The sequence below is a fragment of the Canis aureus genome, chromosome 19 (genome assembly GCF_053574225.1).
Source record: "Canis aureus isolate CA01 chromosome 19, VMU_Caureus_v.1.0, whole genome shotgun sequence".
NCBI lineage: Eukaryota > Metazoa > Chordata > Mammalia > Carnivora > Canidae > Canis > Canis aureus.
The window spans coordinates 55,035,384-55,053,955 of NC_135629.1; the positions used below are offsets into that span (position 1 = coordinate 55,035,384).

At 54.1% G+C, this 18,572-nt stretch overlaps 1 protein-coding gene across 2 annotated transcripts in view; it reads left to right on the forward strand.

Annotated features, from left to right (window-relative positions):
• Positions 1–1,894: 1,894 nt before the first annotated feature.
• The window catches only part of MLLT1 (MLLT1 super elongation complex subunit), a 67,318-nt gene continuing 50,640 nt past the window's right edge, over positions 1,895–18,572 (forward strand). For both annotated transcript variants that reach the window (XM_077860279.1, XM_077860280.1), the window contains exons 1-2: positions 1,895–2,010; positions 11,058–11,238. In XM_077860279.1, coding sequence (XP_077716405.1) covers positions 1,999–2,010; positions 11,058–11,238 — 193 coding nt within the window. In that variant the 5' untranslated portion in view covers positions 1,895–1,998. The remainder of the gene's footprint in view (positions 2,011–11,057; positions 11,239–18,572) is intronic.

Below are 18,572 nucleotides of genomic sequence, written 5' to 3' on the forward strand. Positions count from 1 at the left end.
GCACCTATCTCCCACCATCTACTCCTTGTTTCTTTTCTTTCTTTCTTTTTTATTTATGATAGTCACACACACACAGAGAGAGAGAGAGAGAGAGAGAGAGAGAGGCAGAGACACAGGCAGAGGGAGAAGTAGGCTCCATGCACCGGGAGCCCAACGTGGGATTCGATCCCGGATCTCCAGGATCGCGCCCTGGGCCAAAGGCAGGCGCCAAACCGCTGCGCCACCCAGGGATCCCTACTCCTTGTTTCTATGGATGAGACTCCTCTTAGGGACCTTCTATGAGTAGAATCACATAGGATTTGCCCTTTTGTGTCTGGCTGACGTCACTGAGCATAATGTCCTCCAGGTTCATCCATGTGGTAGCAGGTGTCAGGATGTCCTTCCTTTTTAAGACTGAATAATATTCCATTGTACGATTTTTGTCCCTTTACCTGGGGCAGTGGTTCTGAAATTTGAATAGGCGTCACTATCATCTGCAGGGCTAGTTCAACCATCCCTCTGGGTGCAGGCCATGCCCCCAGAGTTTCTGATTCCATAAATCAAGGGAGACTAGAATTTGCATTTTGAATAATGTTCCCGAGTGACGCCAAACCTGCTGGTTCAAGGACCACTTAGAACTACTACTGATCTACTTACATCCAGTTATGGGATTTTTTTTTTTTTATTAAAAAAGTTGCAGCCACATTAAGATTGCTGCTTATTTTCTCAGCATGGTCTCCTTTTCTTCCCCCCAGCATGCCCAGCCCTACATCAAAAGGTACGGTGTTACTATGACAGCAGCTGGCCTTCTCCAGAATTTTACACGGACTTATTCATTCCAAAGTTACGGATTTTCTGGTGCTGTTCTTCAGCACAAAGTAGCGCCCTGATTACCTAAAGAATACTTGGCCGACACTTAAATGTGAAGTGGAGGCAAACGACCCCATGCAACCCTAAGAGAAAATTTAAAATAACTGTACAAGGGTCTGCAAGTCGCCCTCAGAAGTCCTATTGTCCGAGAGACAGGAGGCTTGCAAGATCCTGGAAAGGATGGAGCGATAGGTCTCTATCTCACCTACACGAAGGTCACGAATTGTGAAATTCTGTGATCACGGGTAAAAGGAAGAAATGCTTTCTCAGAGGCCTTGGCATTATAAATCTCACGGATAAAACGAGACTCCCTCCATCATTGTAGCGTAGCAGATTTCAAATGTGTGCCGCTCCGGCCAATCTGAACCATTGCTCTGCAAGGTACTGAGTGTCCCCATGTCGCAGATGTGCAAACTGAGACTCGCGGGGTACGGGGGTTGGGGGGAGAGAAGCGAGTCGCCCAGGCTTTCCCCGCGGCAGACCCAGCGCTGGAGATTTACAGCTGCAGAGCCCCGAGCCCGGTGCGTGACACGGTAGCCGCAGGCGGGGCCAGGAGACAAAAGCGTTCCCAGGGCTCCCGCCCCGAGAGCGGGGAGCTCGAGCCGCCACCTCAGCCGGACCCCGCGGGGCTGCGGCCCCCGCCCGCGCCCCGGGCCGGCTGCGGCCACGAGGCAGCGCCCCCTGCGGGCCGCAGTGCGCAGGCGCGGCAGCCCGCCCCGCCCCCGCCCCCCTCCACGTGCGGCGCACACCTCGCGCTCCCCTCCGCCGGGCTCGCCTCGCGCCTCCCTCCCTCCCTCCCACCGCCCCTCCGGCTCCGGCTTCCCATTGGCTGGGGGCTTCGTCCCTCCGACCGCAGCCCGGCAGGCCCCCGCCAGGCAGGAAGTCCCGCCCCGCGAGCGCCCGTCCGCGCCGCCGATTCGCCCAGGCGGCCGTCAGTCGGGGCGGCGGGCCAGAGTCGGCGGCGGGGGCCCGCGGTCGGTGCGCGACCCGGCCTGGCGGCGGTTTCCGGTTCCGCGGGGCTGGCGGGCGGGCGGGCAGCCGGGAGCGGCGGCGGCGGCGGCGCCTGACAGACAATGAGGGCGGCGGGGCGGCGCTGAGCGGCGGCGGCGGCGAGCGACGCGGGCCCGGGGGCGGGGCGGGGCGCCAGCCATGGACAATCAGGTGAGGAGCGGCCGCGCCGCCCCAGCGCAGCCCGCCGCCCGCCCGGTCCCCTCCCTCCCTCCCACGGCCCGCCCGCCGGGCCCTCCTCGGGCCCTCCTCGGCCCCGGCCTCCCCGCCTACGCCCGGCTCCCGCCCGCCGCGCTTTGTGCTCGCCCGCCGCTCCCCCGGCCTTCCTGCGGGGCGGGGGCGCCCCTCCCCCACCCGCGACCCCGGCCCGGCCCCGCGCGGGGCCCCCCGAGACGCGCCCCCAGCCCCCGCCCCGCCCCGCCCCGCCCCGGGGCGACCCCGTGCGATCCCCGGCCGGCCCCGCGCCCTCGGGGACGCTCCTCGGCCCCTGCGCCCGCCCCCAGCCCCCCGGGGCCCCGGCCCAGCCCAGCGTCCCCGCAGGCTCCCCTGGGCGCCCCGGCCCAGCCCGGAGAGCCCCGCCGCTGCCCCCGGGACCCCTCAGGCTCGTCACGTCTGGCCTGTGCCACCCTCCTTTGCAGCCAGGGCCTGTCTCCCTTGCCCTCGGGACCCCGCGCCCCCGAGTGGCCTCGCACTCCCGGCACCAGCACCCACCCTGCGGCTGCTGCTTCCTCAACCCAGTGGCCGGGGTCGGAATCCTCACCCCAATCCTGGGACCTCGGTGCAGCCTCCTGCTTCCTCAGACCTCGGCCCACCCGAAGCCGCCTCGTCCCCCATTCTCTTCCAGGACCGGGCGCCTTCTCTCCCCCTTGATCCTGCCACTGCCTTAGCCTGGGTGACCGTTTCCCCTGGAACTCTGGCTGGGGCCTGGGGTTTTCCCCACAGGGACCCAGGCCGGCGTGGAGCCCAGCGCCTCATCCCCGCAGTGGACGTGGGCTTGCTTCCTCAGGCACTTCTGACCCCGCACCCCCTGCTTGCTCGGTTCCCCCTGGTTTCCAGCGCTGGTCAGTCCCCCGGCCCCTAGTGCCGAAGGGGCTCTCTTTCACCTCCAGACGTCTCTCTCTAAGACCAGGCTCGGGGTGATGGGGGGGGGGGCATTTCGTGCTCTCACCTGGAGCCCCCAAGCCCTTCATACACCAGATGCCTCACTCCCCTCAGCTTGGGTCCTCGTTGCCCCTGCAAGCCTGATTCACATTTCCCCCCTCATTTTCCCTCTGAGTCCAGGTCTCGGTCTGCCTCTTCCACCCTCAGCTGGCTTCCCTCCACAGACCTGCAGTTTCCCCAGCCCCCCTGTACCTCTCTCCTTGCATTCAGGGTCTCCCACTTCCTCCCAGCATCCCCCAGCCTGACGCTTTGGCTTTCAGCCACCATCGTATCCCCCAGCCTACCCCATATCCCTTCCTTCCCCAGCATCTTAGAGCCTTGCTCCAAACCCAGGGTGGTTCCCCAGCCTCCGTAAACTCTCCCCATGGCCTCTTCCCCTCCATCTGGAAACCCGGAGTCCCCCCTTCACCAGCTCTGCACAGTCTCCTTTTCAGTACCCTCATTCTTCCCCTCTCAAGCCCAGGACTGTTGTGGCCCCCAATACGGGGTCATTATTTCTTCATCCTTGCCTACTCCACCTGGCTTCCAGGGGCGCGAGGCCAGGAAAGGGCCGTGGTGTGGGGCAGTGGGGGTGGCAGCTGAAATCTGTAGTCAGCGAGGGCAGGTTGGGGCGTCCCTGGCTGCCGGCGCCACTGAGGCGGCTCTGTCTGCTAAGGAGCTGAGTGGCTGTGAGGTTTCAGGGGCGCGTGGGCAGGAGACCTCCCCTTGCCCATCCTGGTCACCTGTGGTGGTGCAGGATCATTGCGGCCTTTCTCTTGAGAAGTGGGGTAGAGTTTGCAGCTGTCAAATGGTGGATTTCTGTAGCGTGGTGTGAGTTCCCTTGAAGGGACAGAGCTCATTGCCTCCAGCCTGTACTGAGTTAAGAAAACAATATACCTTCAGTGTCCACTCTCATTGAAGCCCCTCTCCCCGCCGCGGGAAAGTCTTGTTGGGTATCACGCAGGCATAGGATGTCGCTCCTTCCTGTCACCCACCTGCCAGTCCACCGAGGAGGTGTCTTAGGCCCAAGTGGGTCTGTTCCCCTTTGATTTGCTGAGCCCTGGCTGTTGGAGTGGTTGTCATTTATGTCAGTGGAATGGTGGGGGTAGGTGGCATTGTTGGCCGTGACCAAGGGAGAGAAGAGTCTTGCTTGAGTGGACTGGTGGTGATGACACTCGGGCTGGGAGAGTGAGATCCCCACTGCCCCGTGTGCAGCCGCTAGCACCTGTGGCTGTTTAAATTCAGATGCACCGGAATGAAAAAGTCAGTTTCTTAGTGGCACTAGCCACATTTTAAGTGCTCATTTACCACTACTGAGCTCTTGGCTGCCTTAATGGGCAGCTCAGAGAGACAACAGTTCCATCACGGCAGAAAGTTCCATGGGGCAGTGCTAGTCTAGATCCTTGTAGAAGTATTTGCAAGTGAAACGGATCCCAAAGGAAAGTATGTGGCATTCTGTGGTCTGATTCTCTATTGCTGGTCGCCTTTCTGCCAGTCTGGGAGAGGCCTGGAAGCTCTATCCCTTCTTTACGGAGGTGACAGTCCCTGGAAGACAGGAGAGAATGGTGTCCTGTCACCCAAGTGGGTGAGTTGGCTGTGTGTGTTCCAGAATGACTTTGGTGCATGGAAAACACTTTGAATCCCCCAGAATCTTGGCTTTCCCTTTCTCCCCCGAAATGCTATAAACCTGTAAATGTCTCAGCCTGATGGGAAACAACAGGACTTTCCCCTAAGGGCCCTTTGCCCTGCTTGCTTTGGAAGGCTTTGATTCTCTTTACCTTCCTGCTGTAGTCTCTAGAACTTTCAGGCTTGGCTAAGAAGGGGGCCTGCATTTAGCTCTGGGCTCCCAACTTTTCTGCATTGAAATCCTTTCCACGTGACCAGGAAAAGTCTTTCTGGTTCCCTTTGCCCTGATTGTAACCCACCTATTTGATTCCCCCAACCCCCATCCTGTACTTTCAGATCATTGTGGGGTTTGTATTTTGGGGGGTCATGGCTGGGAGGCATGGGATGGTGTGGAAGGAATGGGCCTGAGTAAAGACTGAGCAGATGGTGAGAACATGGAGAAAGGAGGATGGGCACAGTGTCTCTGGGCAGAGCGATGGCCTAGGTGGTGTCAGCATCTGGGTGGTGCACAGAAGTGTTGGGTCTGTCATCTGAGGTGGGCAGCTGTCCCACTGAATTGTGCATTTGAAATGATACTTGCAGATTCTCCCGAGTTCAAATGTGAGACCCATTGCTGTTGCTTGCCCATCCTCTGTTGCTCCAGAAGAGGAGGTTTGTTTCTGATAGTGATGACCCATTTTACAGGTAGGGAAATGGAGGCTCAGGAGGGACCTGAGAGGATTCAGGACCAAGTGGGATTCCTAGGAAACTGTGTCCTTTTCCCAAACCTTGCGGAGAAACTGACTCTAGGGGAGGATTCTCCCCCTCTCAACTCTGAGACTAGCACTGGAAAGTTGACCCACCGAGTGGTTTGTCCTAAAGTTAATCCATTGTAAAGTACTTGAGGTAGGAACCGGAATCCTGTTCACCTTTATGTCCATCACTGTTTGTTTCTTTCTTTTTAAGATTTCTTTATGTATTTTAGAGGGAGAGAATGGGTGTAAGTGAGTGAACTGGGGGAGGGGGCAGAGGGAGAGGGAGAATGTCCAGCAGACTCCTCTCTGAGCGCAGGGCCCCATCCCATGACCCTGAGATCATGACCTGAGCTGAAACCAAGACTCAGACGCTTCACAGCGTAAGGGACTGAGCCACCCAGGTGCCCCGTATCCATCGTATCCATCGTAGTTTCTAACTCGGAGTTTTGCACTTGGCTTTGCCAACTGTTGGTTACATAAAAGTAACTACAGATCGGTCACTTTGTAACCAGGCTCACCTGGCCTGCAGATGGATGCCTTTATTAGGGTTGTGCTCTTTCAGACATCTCCCAGCACAGCTTCCTAGAGAACTTTGGTGATAGGCAGTACACCATCTCCCTGTCTGTGGGCATGTGTGCAAATATACGTATGTAATAGGAACCCTGTCCAGGCAGGCTGGTAAGGGTAGTATTCCTGGGAACCCGAAAACGGAGGATTGGGGGTGTCCTTGCATATCTTCCTGGTCTGCACACTTATCTTTTGAGTTTCCAAGGAGACATTCATTGAGCCCCTTCTTGTCCCTTTGTCATGAGCCTTATGCCCTGGGCCAAAGGGACGAGGCCAGATGAGGAGTGCAGGTGCTGGCCAGCAGCCCCCTCTGTGTCACTCTTCAGAAGACCAAGGTCTCATGCAGGGGTTGTGATAGGTCCCTTGGCTCTGTCCCCACCTCTGGGTGAGCAGTCTTCTGCTTGAGAGGATTGTCACTGAGGGATAACCATCGTGTTCCCATCTTTCTCAAGTTCTGATCCAGTGCCTGCTCTTGAGAGTTTCGAGCTGGGTCTGGGGGAAGAAAGTTCTGCAAAGACTGTCTTATTTGATTGTGTGTTGCTGTCACTCTGTGGGGCCAGGACCGTTTCCCGTTTCTGTATGTGTGGACCATGTTGCCAGCAGCCCTGCCAGACACAGTGGCACTTGGCACGGCCAGTCTAGGCCGATGAGGGGAAAAGGCTCTTCGGTGTTCTCTCCTCCTGGGAGGGGAGGGAATTTGTTGTATCTGAGGGAATTAGATACAGTAGCCAAACTCCAGGCATAATTATACCACTTGGTAAAGTATGAATTCCCGTGGGGAAATCAGGGCAATTCTTACAGATAAACTCATTGTTAAAGACCTGCCTTTGGGGGCCCAGGCCGAGGATAGGGTTCATGGCGTGTGGGAAGAATCTGATGAGGACAGGCCTTTGAAGCAGTGGAGCTATTGGAAGGAGCCTTGCTCACTCTGCCAGGTATTGGCCATTTGAGTCCACATTTGGGGGGATCTCTACTATTCAGTGAAGAAGGGCCTGGGAAGTGCCCTCCAGGGACCGTTTGCCTGGTTTGCAGGACTTAGGATTACCACCCTTGGGTTCCAGTTGATCTGGAGGAAGCAGTGCCCAGCTGAGGCCCTTAGGCCAAGCCTAACTGTCCCCCCTGTCCCCCCTTTTCCTCTCAGAGCCCTTGAGCTGCTCACTCTACATCTGCAGGTCTTCCAGATGATTTCCCAGAAGTAAAATAGTTAACTCTTTCCAGGGCACGTCTGGAATGTTGCCCCTTTGTCCACAGCTTTTGTTGGGGGAGTGGGTGGCAAACTGGTTCCCAGGGTGCTGGGACATTGCACGCACTCAGGCCGGGTCCCCTGGGCTACTTCCAGCCACCCACCTGGAGTCTGCGCAGAGCGCCTCCAAGCAGCAGGCGGGACAAGTGAGATGCATTCCTTCCAAGACGGTTGAGAGCTTAACCCAACTGGCAGTTAACCTCTTTATAAAGCCACACACCCTTCCTGGAGCAAAAGTTAACTGGTTTACTTCAATTCTTTGGTTCTAACGCGTGGGGAAGGAGTCCAGGTGGAGGAAGGCAGGAGGGGGGCAGAACCCGTGAACGTGGAATTGGCTTAGTTGTGCTAATAAATTATCATGACTTGACAAGTCAGAGTAGCTGGCAAGGGCTCAGTTTCTTGCTGGCCTCGAGTTCAAGTAGCTTAAATGTCTTACCGAATCAGTGATTTCTTCTCTAAGTGGCTCAGAATCTGTGTGATTCCCCCATCTTTATTTCTTGAAAGATTCATGCATTCGGGGGAGCATTCCTCTCCCCAGAGCAGCAGCGTCTGCTGTCAGTGGCCCCTCCGGGCTGGGGGGTGTCCAGGCTGAGTTGGCGCCAGCCCCCGGGGCATAGATGCTGCCCGGGCAGAGCTGTGGGCACGGTCTGCCAGCTGCCGAGATCACCCAGCGCCGCTTCCCAACCTTCCTGTTTACTTTGGCCTCTGGAGCGTTTTTTTGGCACTTGATCCTCTCCCTCTCCGACGGAACTGTGGTCTTCCATTCTTTCACAATAACTGCCCTGCCCCTTGTGTGCCCTGGGTAGGAGCCCCAGCTCATCAGAAATGCTGGGAAGGCAGCCCGAGTGGTGAATAGCAGACTCCAGGACACAGCGGCTAACTCCGAAGAACCAAAAGTCAGAGTCGTTTGCCGGTGTATGGTTGTGGTCAGACGCATTTAGTTCACCTGTAGCCCTCCCAGCAATCCAGGGAATGTCCCCTGATTTCTCAGTGTGAAGACAGGTGGGTGACCAAGGCAGAGTTTCTGTACCGCGTGTCAGGGCATCTGGGGATTGCAGTCCACTCGGGGGAACGAAAATACCATTCAGGTTCATTTACGTTGAACGTGGTCCATATGCAATGCTCTGCAGGTGGGTGCTTGTGGTTGATTTGAGCATTACTTGTTTATCCAGATGTTTAGTCCCTCGCCTCTAGCTTCTGGTGTGGTGTTTCCCCGTGAGCAGCCCGTCACCTGTCCCCGCTGCCCCTCCACGCCAGCACTCGGCATCGGCAGCGTCCCAGTGCCCTGGGTCTTGGGGTGAGCTTCCTTGTCTCTCCTCTATTCACTGTTTTTTTTCTTTTTAAGATTGTTAGCTTATCCCTCATGTCATCTCTATACCCAATGAGGGGCTCGAACTCATGACTCTGAGATCACATGCCGCATGCTTTGCTGACTGAGCCAGCCAGGCTCCCCTCCATCCACTCTTAAGTCCTGCCAGTTCTCCCATTTCAGACTCGACTGAATCTCTTCTTCCAGCCACTCCCTCTGGTTGCCCTCGCGCAGGCTCGTTGTTTGTCCATCTGTCCTTTTTCTGCCTTCAGCGCTAAACTGTATACAATGGCCGGGGAATTTTTGCCTCAGATACTGTTTCCTTGCATCCATCATCTGCTTACAATCGACTGTCACTTCTGCTGTGTGGAATCTAAATGCTCCGTCCTGATCCCCACCCATCCCTCTGGTGGCCCCGGACGCACCGAATCCCTGCTCTTTTCCCTGTGGAGCCCCACAGCGGCTGCCATCCTCGGCTGGGGGATCGCCTACCCCGTGGTTCACAGCTGCCCCCTCTGTGTGTAGAGCCTCCTGCCAGCTCTTCCGTATCCTGGGATCACCCTGTCCTTATCAGTGTCCTTACTGGCCCTTCCCTCTTGGAAAGTACCACTTAGAATGTGCTGATCCAAGAGGGCTCTCTAGTTTAAACTCTCTGGTATTATTGACGCCTCGTGTATGGTGGTTCCAAAACAGAAGTAAAAGGACGAGCTAGATGCGGTCCCTGCGGAGGCAGCAGTGAGCAGCCAAGGAGCAGCAGGGTGGGGATGAAGTGGGTGCTGTGGACTGGATTGTACCCAGACTCCAGTGGAGCTTCTAAGGCATGCCACCAGCTTGGGGATGGTTTGTGTGTGTGAGCGCGCGCGGGCGCGTGTGCACCGCAGCACGTAAAACCTACATGTGGATGGCAGGATGCACTCTGACTTCAATACACTGAAAAAGTGAAAAAGGATGAGCATTTCAGGCTTGAGGAAACAGGTGGGAAATGGGGGGTGCGCTGAGGGTTTGGACTTTATTCTGAAGGAGTGGTGAGCCCCTGAAAGCCAGACCAGCAGAGCCATAGTTGGTGTCTGTCCTTTCCTGGCAGTGCCTGAGGGTGAGGAGGAAGGGTGGACGCCCGTGGTGGGGTCTGTTCCCTGGGGGAGGAATCACGGAAGAGGCAGGAGGACACACAAGGTCAGCTGGGGAGAAAGAGGGTCCAAAGGACAGCAGGCGGTCTGGCGGGGGCGGCGGGGAGGGTGGCTCCTGGAGGGGGAGCTTTGTGGGGAAGTGTGGGCTGCGCTACCCAGCAACTTGCTCTTGGCTGCCTCAGCACTTAGGAACAAGTGTCCACTTGGCCTCCGCTTTCTTTGTAACATTCTTGCATTTGATACTAGGTGTCAGGCTGTATCTATGAGAAGCCTGGGGAGGATCTTACAGACCCGAGTGGATGTTGACAGTGGGTTCCCTGTCAGTGGTTTTGGCCCACCTAGGCGTTGTGAGTGCCTTGAAAGTTTTGTGGCTTTGTGTTCACTGGAGTAGAACTGGCACGAGCTATGTTCCATTTCAGGCACAGCGTCACGCACGTGTGTAATGAAGGGAGCCTGACTGCCGAGGCGGCGGGTCCACCTGGGACCTGTCCCCATGTGGCTTCTTCCTGGTGCCTCCGTTCTCACCGTGAACCACCATTCTGCTTTTAAAACTGAAAGCCAGTGTCTGTGTGGTCTCTGGTGACCCCGAGGGTCTCTGGTCTCCAGAAGCATTCCATGGGGCAGAGGAGTGAACACGCTTTAATCGAGGAGCTTGGGTGACTTGACCAGGGAGGGGAGATGGCAGAGGGGCTCAGGGAGCAGGCCCCCAGGGGACACACACTTGCCCTCGAATCCCGGCCCTACTCCCTACCAGCTGACTGTGTGCGGCTTGGCAGCGCGATCCTGGGGCCTTAGTTTCCTCATTTGTAAAATGAAGTAACTGCCCTCTGGGTCACACTGGGAGAGTTGTATTCAGAGAGCTCTTGGTGAGGATTCCAGCTCCGGACAAGGAGCCACCCCCAAGAGTCAGATGTCAGAGCAGAGCCAACAGATTGTGAGCAGGATGGTCTCCAGTAGTGACAGATGCTAAGGATGTAACGATGCGACACAGAGTAATGGGAGTGGTGGTGGGTGCTTTCATATTGAATGGCCAGGGGTCTTCCCAGAGGAGGTGACATTCAAGCTGAGACCTCAGTGACAGGAAGGAGCCAGCCCCAGAAATGCCTAGGGAAAGAGCACCTGAGGCTGAGGGAACCACAGGTGCCAAGGCCCTGAGATAGGAACGAGCAGGGCTTGTTGGAGGGACAGTGGGGAGATTGTCTGACTGGGATAGAGGATGAAGGGGAGGATGGGAGGAAGTGCAGGGCCTCCAGTGGGCAGGCTGGGGAGAGGGGGCCTGCCAAGCAGCTCACATGGAGCCTGGTCCACTGGAAGCTGTGGGTTGGGAATCCCATGGCTGTGCTCGAGTCTTCATTTCTTGCGGTCAGCATTGACCGTAGGTGATGGGTGGGACAGCTCACAGTCCCCTGCTCTGGGCTCCTCATTGATCTGTGCCTGCCTCTGTCTCCCTCCAGTGCACTGTCCAGGTCAAGTTAGAGCTGGGACACCGTGCCCAACTGCGCAAGAAGCCCACCACGGAGGGGTTCACCCACGACTGGATGGTGTTTGTCCGTGGCCCCGAGCAATGTGAAATCCAGCACTTCGTGGAGAAAGTGGTCTTCCGGCTGCATGACAGCTTCCCCAAGCCCAAGCGAGGTGAGTGCCCCCAGCCCGGCGGGACCGAGTGTTGTGACATAACGCATGTGTCATCATTCCTTGAAAGGTTTGTTTCCACCCCCTCCCCGGGACCAGCCCGGCCGCACTCTGAGCCGCTGGCTTGCACCCCTCTCCACGCTGGCGGGGAGGTACCCAGCCAGGATGCAGCCCTTCTCCGACCGTAACATAAAATGGTTCTCCTCCCTCCATTCTGCTTCTTCAGCTGAAGAGCTCATTGTAGGGAAAGCCCAAAGGAGTTGGTGACTGTGCCTTGTGTCATTGTTTAGACTTGGGCTCTGAGAGACATCCAGAGAACATAGCCAGTGGCCAGTGGGTGGGAAGGGCCACTTACTCCCACCTGGTGAGTAATCAGGAGATTGCTTATTGGGCCGACATTTGATGAGAGATGCCGGTTTAAGAATTCGTGATATTTGGGGCGAAAAGCATGAAGGTTCTTATTTCCCTGCCGTCTTGTTTTCTGTGTCTTCCGTCCCTGCTCCACCCCTCAGACCACTGTCGGTTGAGCAGCACTAAGTGCTTCCTACCTATATCCCGCACAGGTCTCCGTTACCTGTGGCCCAGTAGTCTGATGGGGTGGAGAGGTGGTGGGGGGGATGGTCACAGAATCCTTCCTGGGGAATTGGGAATGAAGTTGGTGACCTTCCTGGTAGCTATTTGGGGGCCGGGGCCGTGTCTGCTTTTCTTACCATTGAGTCTCCCAGGTGATCTGTGGCACCTCACAAGGGTCTAGTAAGTCATTTTGTGGATGGATGTGTTGATAAAAGAGAGAAGGACTTTTTTGCTGGAAAAGTACTTCAGGGTGGGGAGAGAGGCTGCTGAGTTCTCCACCTCAAGTGCTGGGGGCCTTGGGGCCATGGGGATTGAGCAGGAGCAGGCGTGGATTGCCTCAGGCTGAAGCAGGAGCACAGCGTGGGATCCCCTGGGGGCCTGTGCCTGTGCCAGCAAGTGGCTTGTGGTCTGGTGGGGAAATGACGTCTGTTACACATGGAGAAAGTTCTGGTTCACAAGGGACAGCAACTGGAGATTCCTAGCTGTGTGGTAGTCATTTCTTTTCCTTCTGGTTTCTTCCATTAGCTCTCAGCTATTCCCTTCCCTTATTTCTTCTTCCTTGGGTCTTCACCTGGGCTCCTTTTCCTTCCTTCCTTCCTGAGTGTCCTGGAGGAGAGCAGCTCTGATTTCTACAACAAGAGATGTCTGTAAAGCACTTTTAACTTTTATTTTTTTTTTTTTTATTTTTTTTTTTTTATTTATGATAGGCACACAGTGAGAGAGAGAGGCAGAGACAGGCAGAGGGAGAAGCAGGCTCCATGCACCGGGAGCTCGACGTGGGATTCGATCCTGGGTCTCCAGGATCGCGCCCTGGGCCAAAGGCAGGCGCCAAACCGCTGCGCCACCCAGGGATCCCTGTAAAGCACTTTTAATAGTAATAATCCGCGGTGCTTACTGGGTGCTTCCTGCTAAGTTCTCCTGTGCGTGGTCCCTGTTTGGTCTCCCTCCAATGCCCTGACAGTGGAAGACAGGCTCCAGAGGGCCCACTGCACAGCCTGTGCTTTAAAGCAGGATCTGCACACTGGCCTGGGGGCTGGGGCACCCGGTATGCCCATTCGCTCAGAGGTATCCACCTTCTGGCGAGGCTGCCTTCCTAGGCGAGGCCTCTGTGCCGCCTTTGGCATGTTCCTCTCCAGTTCTTCACTGTCGCCCTCACCTATCTCCTCTCCTTCTCTCTGGTGTGGCCCCAGGGTGATGGTTCCATCCAGCTTTGTCCTCACCCCACCCTGCCTGGGCCAGTAGCCGAGTAGCCACCAGAAGTAACACACACAAATGGCAGTTTGTGTGTATCATGCAGTTGCTGTCTGCCACGTGCCATGTTTGTGACAGCCCTGGGGCCTCCCAGAATCCCTGCAAGGTAGATGTGTTCACTGAGGTTCAGAGAGGCCCCATAACCGGCTGTGGTCACATGGAAGCGGCACACGCTGAGTTCCAGGTACCTCGGAAATGGGGTGGTGAGTGGGGGCGCTCTCTGAATGTGCCAGTTTGGGGGCAGAGGTGTGATCCATAGCTGAAGCATGCTGATTGTGAAGTCTGGGAATGCGGACACCTGTATGCTGAGAGCAGCTGCCCCAAGTGTGCTGAATAGTGAACACTACCGTATCGGTGACACTCACCTTGCCAGTTGTCAATGAGACATGGATTGGGTTAAAGAGAGAGTGAATTTCATACAGGTCTCTCTTAAATTACACTTGATGTACTTAAAAAATGTTTTTTAAATCAAACATGTGCTCACAACAAACCCAGCAGGAGTGTGGAGGGCAGGAAGTTTCCCTTCCTGTCTCACACTGGCCCTGCTGCCCTGGGCTCTCAAGTCCTTTTTGGGTGTCTCCTTCCCCAACATCTTTGAGTAGTGGAAGGAGATTTGCTACTTACTTCTTGATTTTCCAAATCAAAACCATGTTTTTAACTTCCCAGCTCTGTCCTAAGCCCTCCCTCTAGCGTCTCTTCTTTCGTTTTGTAGGTGAGTGACTTGTGTTCAGTGATTATCTTTGTGACTTTGAACAAGGAGGCAAACCTGCTGGCCTTTTGGATCCTCCAGCGGGGGCTCCCATCACCCTTTGAGGAAGACCTTTGGCTGCTGCTGGCTCTAACTCACGGTTTCTTTGCTCAGCCACCCACATGCCACATGCTTCATGGCCTTTTTCTTTTCTTTCTTTTTTTTCCCTCTTTAGCCCCATCTTAACATATTATACACGTTACTCATCTTGTCCATCTTCCTTCCTCCCCCAAGTGAGGGATTTATGTCTTGCTATATGCAGTTTGCTGCTGTGACCCTGGTGTTGAAAGGATACAGTAGGTGCTTACTAAATATTTATTGAGTGAATGAATGGCTTTTCCAGCCTTGTCAACTTTTGTCCATGCTTTGTGACTTTCCACCTCAAAGAGAAGACCTAAACACCCCTGTCTTTCCTTGAACCTTACACCCCTCCTTTTGGAGGTTATACTTCTGCTCCCAGATTAGGGGTTAATTCTAGAAGTTGGAAACCAACTGCGCTGTTGATTCTGTTCCCTGTTAGGCTGGTCATGTTGCTAGCATTTCTTTCACCCTCTGAGCTCCAGGCCACCCAAAGGAGAATACTCAAGGTCACATCAAGGTCAGATGGGTCCTTTTTAATCCTTCTTGGTTAAAATTATTTCTATTTACTTTGCCTCATGTTGGGGCTATAACTTTAAGTAATTTGCTTCTCTCTTTTTTTTCTCCTTGTGGTGTTCTTTGACGTCCGAAGAGCCTCACTGTTTTCACATCCTCTCAATCATTTCCTTTATTTAGTGGAGTTTTGGAGTTTTTTTCTTCCCCCTCCTGGATATTTCATTCTGGTTCTCTTTATCTTCCTTCTCTAATTAGGATTGACAGCTGTCAAAGCCACCTCTTTAGCCATTATCCTGGGACTTTATTGGTCTCCTGGGGGGATTTATCTATTACCCTATGTTTTGGCTTATTGCTTTACTAGAGGAATTTCTAAAGTAATATCCCAAGAGACTAATTATTTAAGCAATTTCTGAAGAGAGACACATGGGAAATAAATTCTGACTTCTAGTACATTGGAGAGAGCCATTTATTTGGGTCTCTTACTTGACTGACAGTTCGGTTGGGTATAATATTTTAGTTTGAGACTTGCTATCACTGAGAACTTTAAAATACTGCTTCATTGTCTTCCAAGGAATCCAATGCTTCTGGGTTTTGATGGTACTGCAGATGACCTCTTTAGTTTGTTTACTTTTCTCTAGAAGCACTAGGATATTTTTTATAAGCATTGTCTCTGAGGTCTTTTTGTTGTTCTTAATGTTGCTGTTTGGTGTGCTTCATTTTTAACTCTGAAAAGTTTTCTTCCACTTCTTTGACAATTTCTTTCTATTTTTTCTTTTTTTCTTTCTGGGATGCTTCTTACTTAGCCACCCCCCCCCCCCATGCTTAAATCTTTTCATTTGTAAAACAGAAGCAATTGTTTGTCTCGCAAGGTTGTCCTAAGGAATAATGCATTAATATGTATAAAGTGCTTAAGAACAGTGCCTGGCATACAGTTGGTGCTTTATAAGTATTAGCTGCTGTTACTATTTGTTTAATCTGAATTGTTTCTTTACATCTTCTCCTTTAAAAATGTGTCTTTTTGCACTGTGTCCTGGGAGGTTTCCTCAACTTTACTTTCTAGTCTTTCTTTTGAGTTATAAAAGTACTTTTGTAAGTACTCTGACATCCAAGAGCCTTTTCCTACTCTCTAACTGGCCTTTTAAAAATATTTTGTTTTTATTTGTTGGGCATATCTTGGATCTGAGGACATTGGCTCTAGCTTGTTGTTTTTTTCCCCTAAGTTCTCATGTGTTCTCCTGTTTCTTTGGGCTCTTTCCTGCAGTTGGGAACCCTCACTGAGAGCTCTTTGTAAGGCAGGGTAGGTTTTGTTGACCAGCGGGCTTCTGGTTTAGGGAGTGGACCCCCCAATTTCAAGATGAGGTCATCAGAAGGAAATGATCTGTGATGTGAGAGGATCAGTGTGGCTGGATCTAGGACCCGAGGCCAGGCTGGCAAGAGAAGAGGCTGGTCATGACGAATCACCTTGCAACACCCTTGAGGGGCTTGAGATTGGTCCTGAAGGCAGTGGGGACCATTGGGGACATGGTCCGGTTCACAGTTTAGAATGATCATTACAGCTGCCTCTGCAGAAGATACCCAGGAACGAGCCTGAGGCAGTGTAGCCAGTGAGGTGCTGGGTGGTAACACATGTGAGAGGCAGGGTGTCCAGGCTGGAGCAGAGGCATAGGGTGTCGGGACGGTGGGTGCTTCCCAGAGTGTTTTGGAGGTAGATGTGATAGCACTTCACGACAGGTGAGCTGGGGGAGGGAGGAGTCAGGGTGGCCTTGGATCCTTTGGTGGGGGGGTGGGCAGCCTGGGTCCTGAGCTCTGGGATGCTCAGAGATGCAGGTTTAAAAGGGGGGATAGGAGGTGGTTTGGGGTGCACAGCCTCCACAGGAGGATGTCTGAGGAGCAGAAGGAGACTGCCTGGAATAGAGATTGGCTGTTGACCTCACCTGTGATAGTGTTCCTAGGCCACCTGGGTTTACTACCTGTTGACTCAGCTTGTTGTCCTGGAGGCAGGGCTGCTCCTTACTTCTACGTGAGCTGACCATCAGACTGAGGGTGGTGACATTCAGAGTAAGCCAAGCCTGTCCTTGTTCCTCTGTCCTCACTCCGGCACCTGACACTGCCAGATGTAGACAGTGCCAGAGTGGATGAATGGATGCAGTTACTGCTGTATTTGGTAGCAATAATAACTCACATATATTCCCTGATGTCAGGTAACAGTGTTCAGGGTGCTGGACAGAGGCAGCCAGGGACACCACTGGCCTCCAGGAGGCTATGCTGTGTGCTATGGCATATCCTGGGGCCGTTTTGGGAGCCCCTTCCCCCCTCCGCCGATACCTGGTGGGGAAGTCAGTCCAGTTGAGTAAGTCTCACATACCAACGGTGTACAAGGTCCTGCCCCCTCAGGAAGTGTTTGCTGTGGCTGGGTGTGGGGACTGGCAACTAGAGGGCCCAGTGAGCGCACTGCTGGGGAGCTGGTAGCTGGCCTCCAGCTCAACTTTGAAGGGAGCAGGGTCTTCAGCTGGGGAGGGTGGGATGGGGTGGAGGGAGCCTCAGACAAGGTTCCAGGAGCCAAGGCCAGCTCACAGCCCTGCGGCTGTCCTGTGGCACCAGACTGCCCTGGTCAATGAGACCAGAGGGGCTCCTGAAGCCTGAGCCACAAGCTGGTCCCTTCCTCCCTTGTGGTTTGCAGACTGGGGTCCCGCACAAGACTTTTCAGTTGGCCCTGCCTTTGAAGGTCCCTAGTTATTCCAAACCTACCCTGTTGGCCAGTTTTGTTGGGACAGATGAAAGTCATGAGATCTTTAACGTGTGATACTGGATGAGGTACCTCAGAGCTGAAAAGATTCTTTTCAAAGAAAAACCTTACACCATTTTAATTTGTAAAAATCCTTTTTCATTATGTTCCATGCACTGTTTTCCAGCAGTTTCCGGCCCACTTAAGAATTACCTGACTGGTGCAGACATGTGCTTAATGGTTTTTCACGATTGGCAGGATGTTTTCCTGTCTCCCAATAGTGATTGCCTCTGGAGAGGGAGAGGTGGAGGACCAGGGGAGCTGACTTGTACTGCTCTGATTTTTCTTTTTCTTTTCTTGTTTTTTTTTTTTTTTTTTTTTTTTTTTTAAGATTTATTTATTTATTTATCATAGACAGAGAGAGAGAGAGAGGCAGAGACACAGGAGGAGGGAGAAGCAGGCTCCATGCCGGGAGCCTGATGTGGGACTCGATCCCAGGACTCCAGGATTGCGCCCTGGGCCAAAGGCAGGCGCTAAACCGCTGAGCCACCCAGGATCCCCTTTTTTTCTTTTTTAAGATTTTATTTATTATTTATGAGAGACACAGAGAGAGAGGCAGAGACATAGGCAGAGGGAGAAGCAGGCTCCTCCCAGGGAGCCCGATATGAGACTCGATCCCAGGACCCCAGACTCACGACCTGAGCTGAAGGCAGACGCTCAGGCGCTGAGCCACGTAGGCATCTCTGATTTTTCTTAAAAGCAGGAGAACAGTATCTTCCTGACAGCATGCGTAGCAAAACATTGAGGTTCATTCTGGAGGGCGTGGTTGCTAGAGGTTATTTTACTTGTACTTTGCTGTTCTTTTCAGTTTCATTTTTTTTTTTCTTTTTTTAAATCTCTGGGGTTAACAAGTCTCCATTCAGTCACTTGGGAATGCCTTTGTTAGGCACTAAAATGGAACCCCGGAGAGTCCCAGCAGAGACTCACCATCTCCCATCTCCCCGTGTCTGTGTCACTGGCACCCAGCTGGGCCTCTGTTCCAGTATTTGAGTGAGCAGTGGCAGGCAGTGGATGCTGTCCTCTCTGCTGGGGGTGCTGGGGCCCCACGGGGTCTGGCACCTTACCCGAGTTATGCTCACTGCCCTGATTCGGTTGAACTTGTGCGGCCTGTGGCTGGCAGTGGCTCCTCTGTCTTAGCTAGTCTCAGGCCCCTTCCTGCACCCCTCAGTGGCTTTCCTCCTGTGGCGGGGTCACCTTTCTCCTGCTCTGCTCCTTCTCTGCCCTGCGGTGCTTCGAATTCCATGGGATTCGACACTCCCAGGGGGAGCTGGCCTCCTGAAAAGCCAGTCCTGTGAGGCCAGCTGAGCCCCCGAGAAGAGGCACGGAGGGGCCACCAGTTTACTGCTGCTGGCGGCTGGGCCTTGGAATGTGCGGGAAGCTGATGAT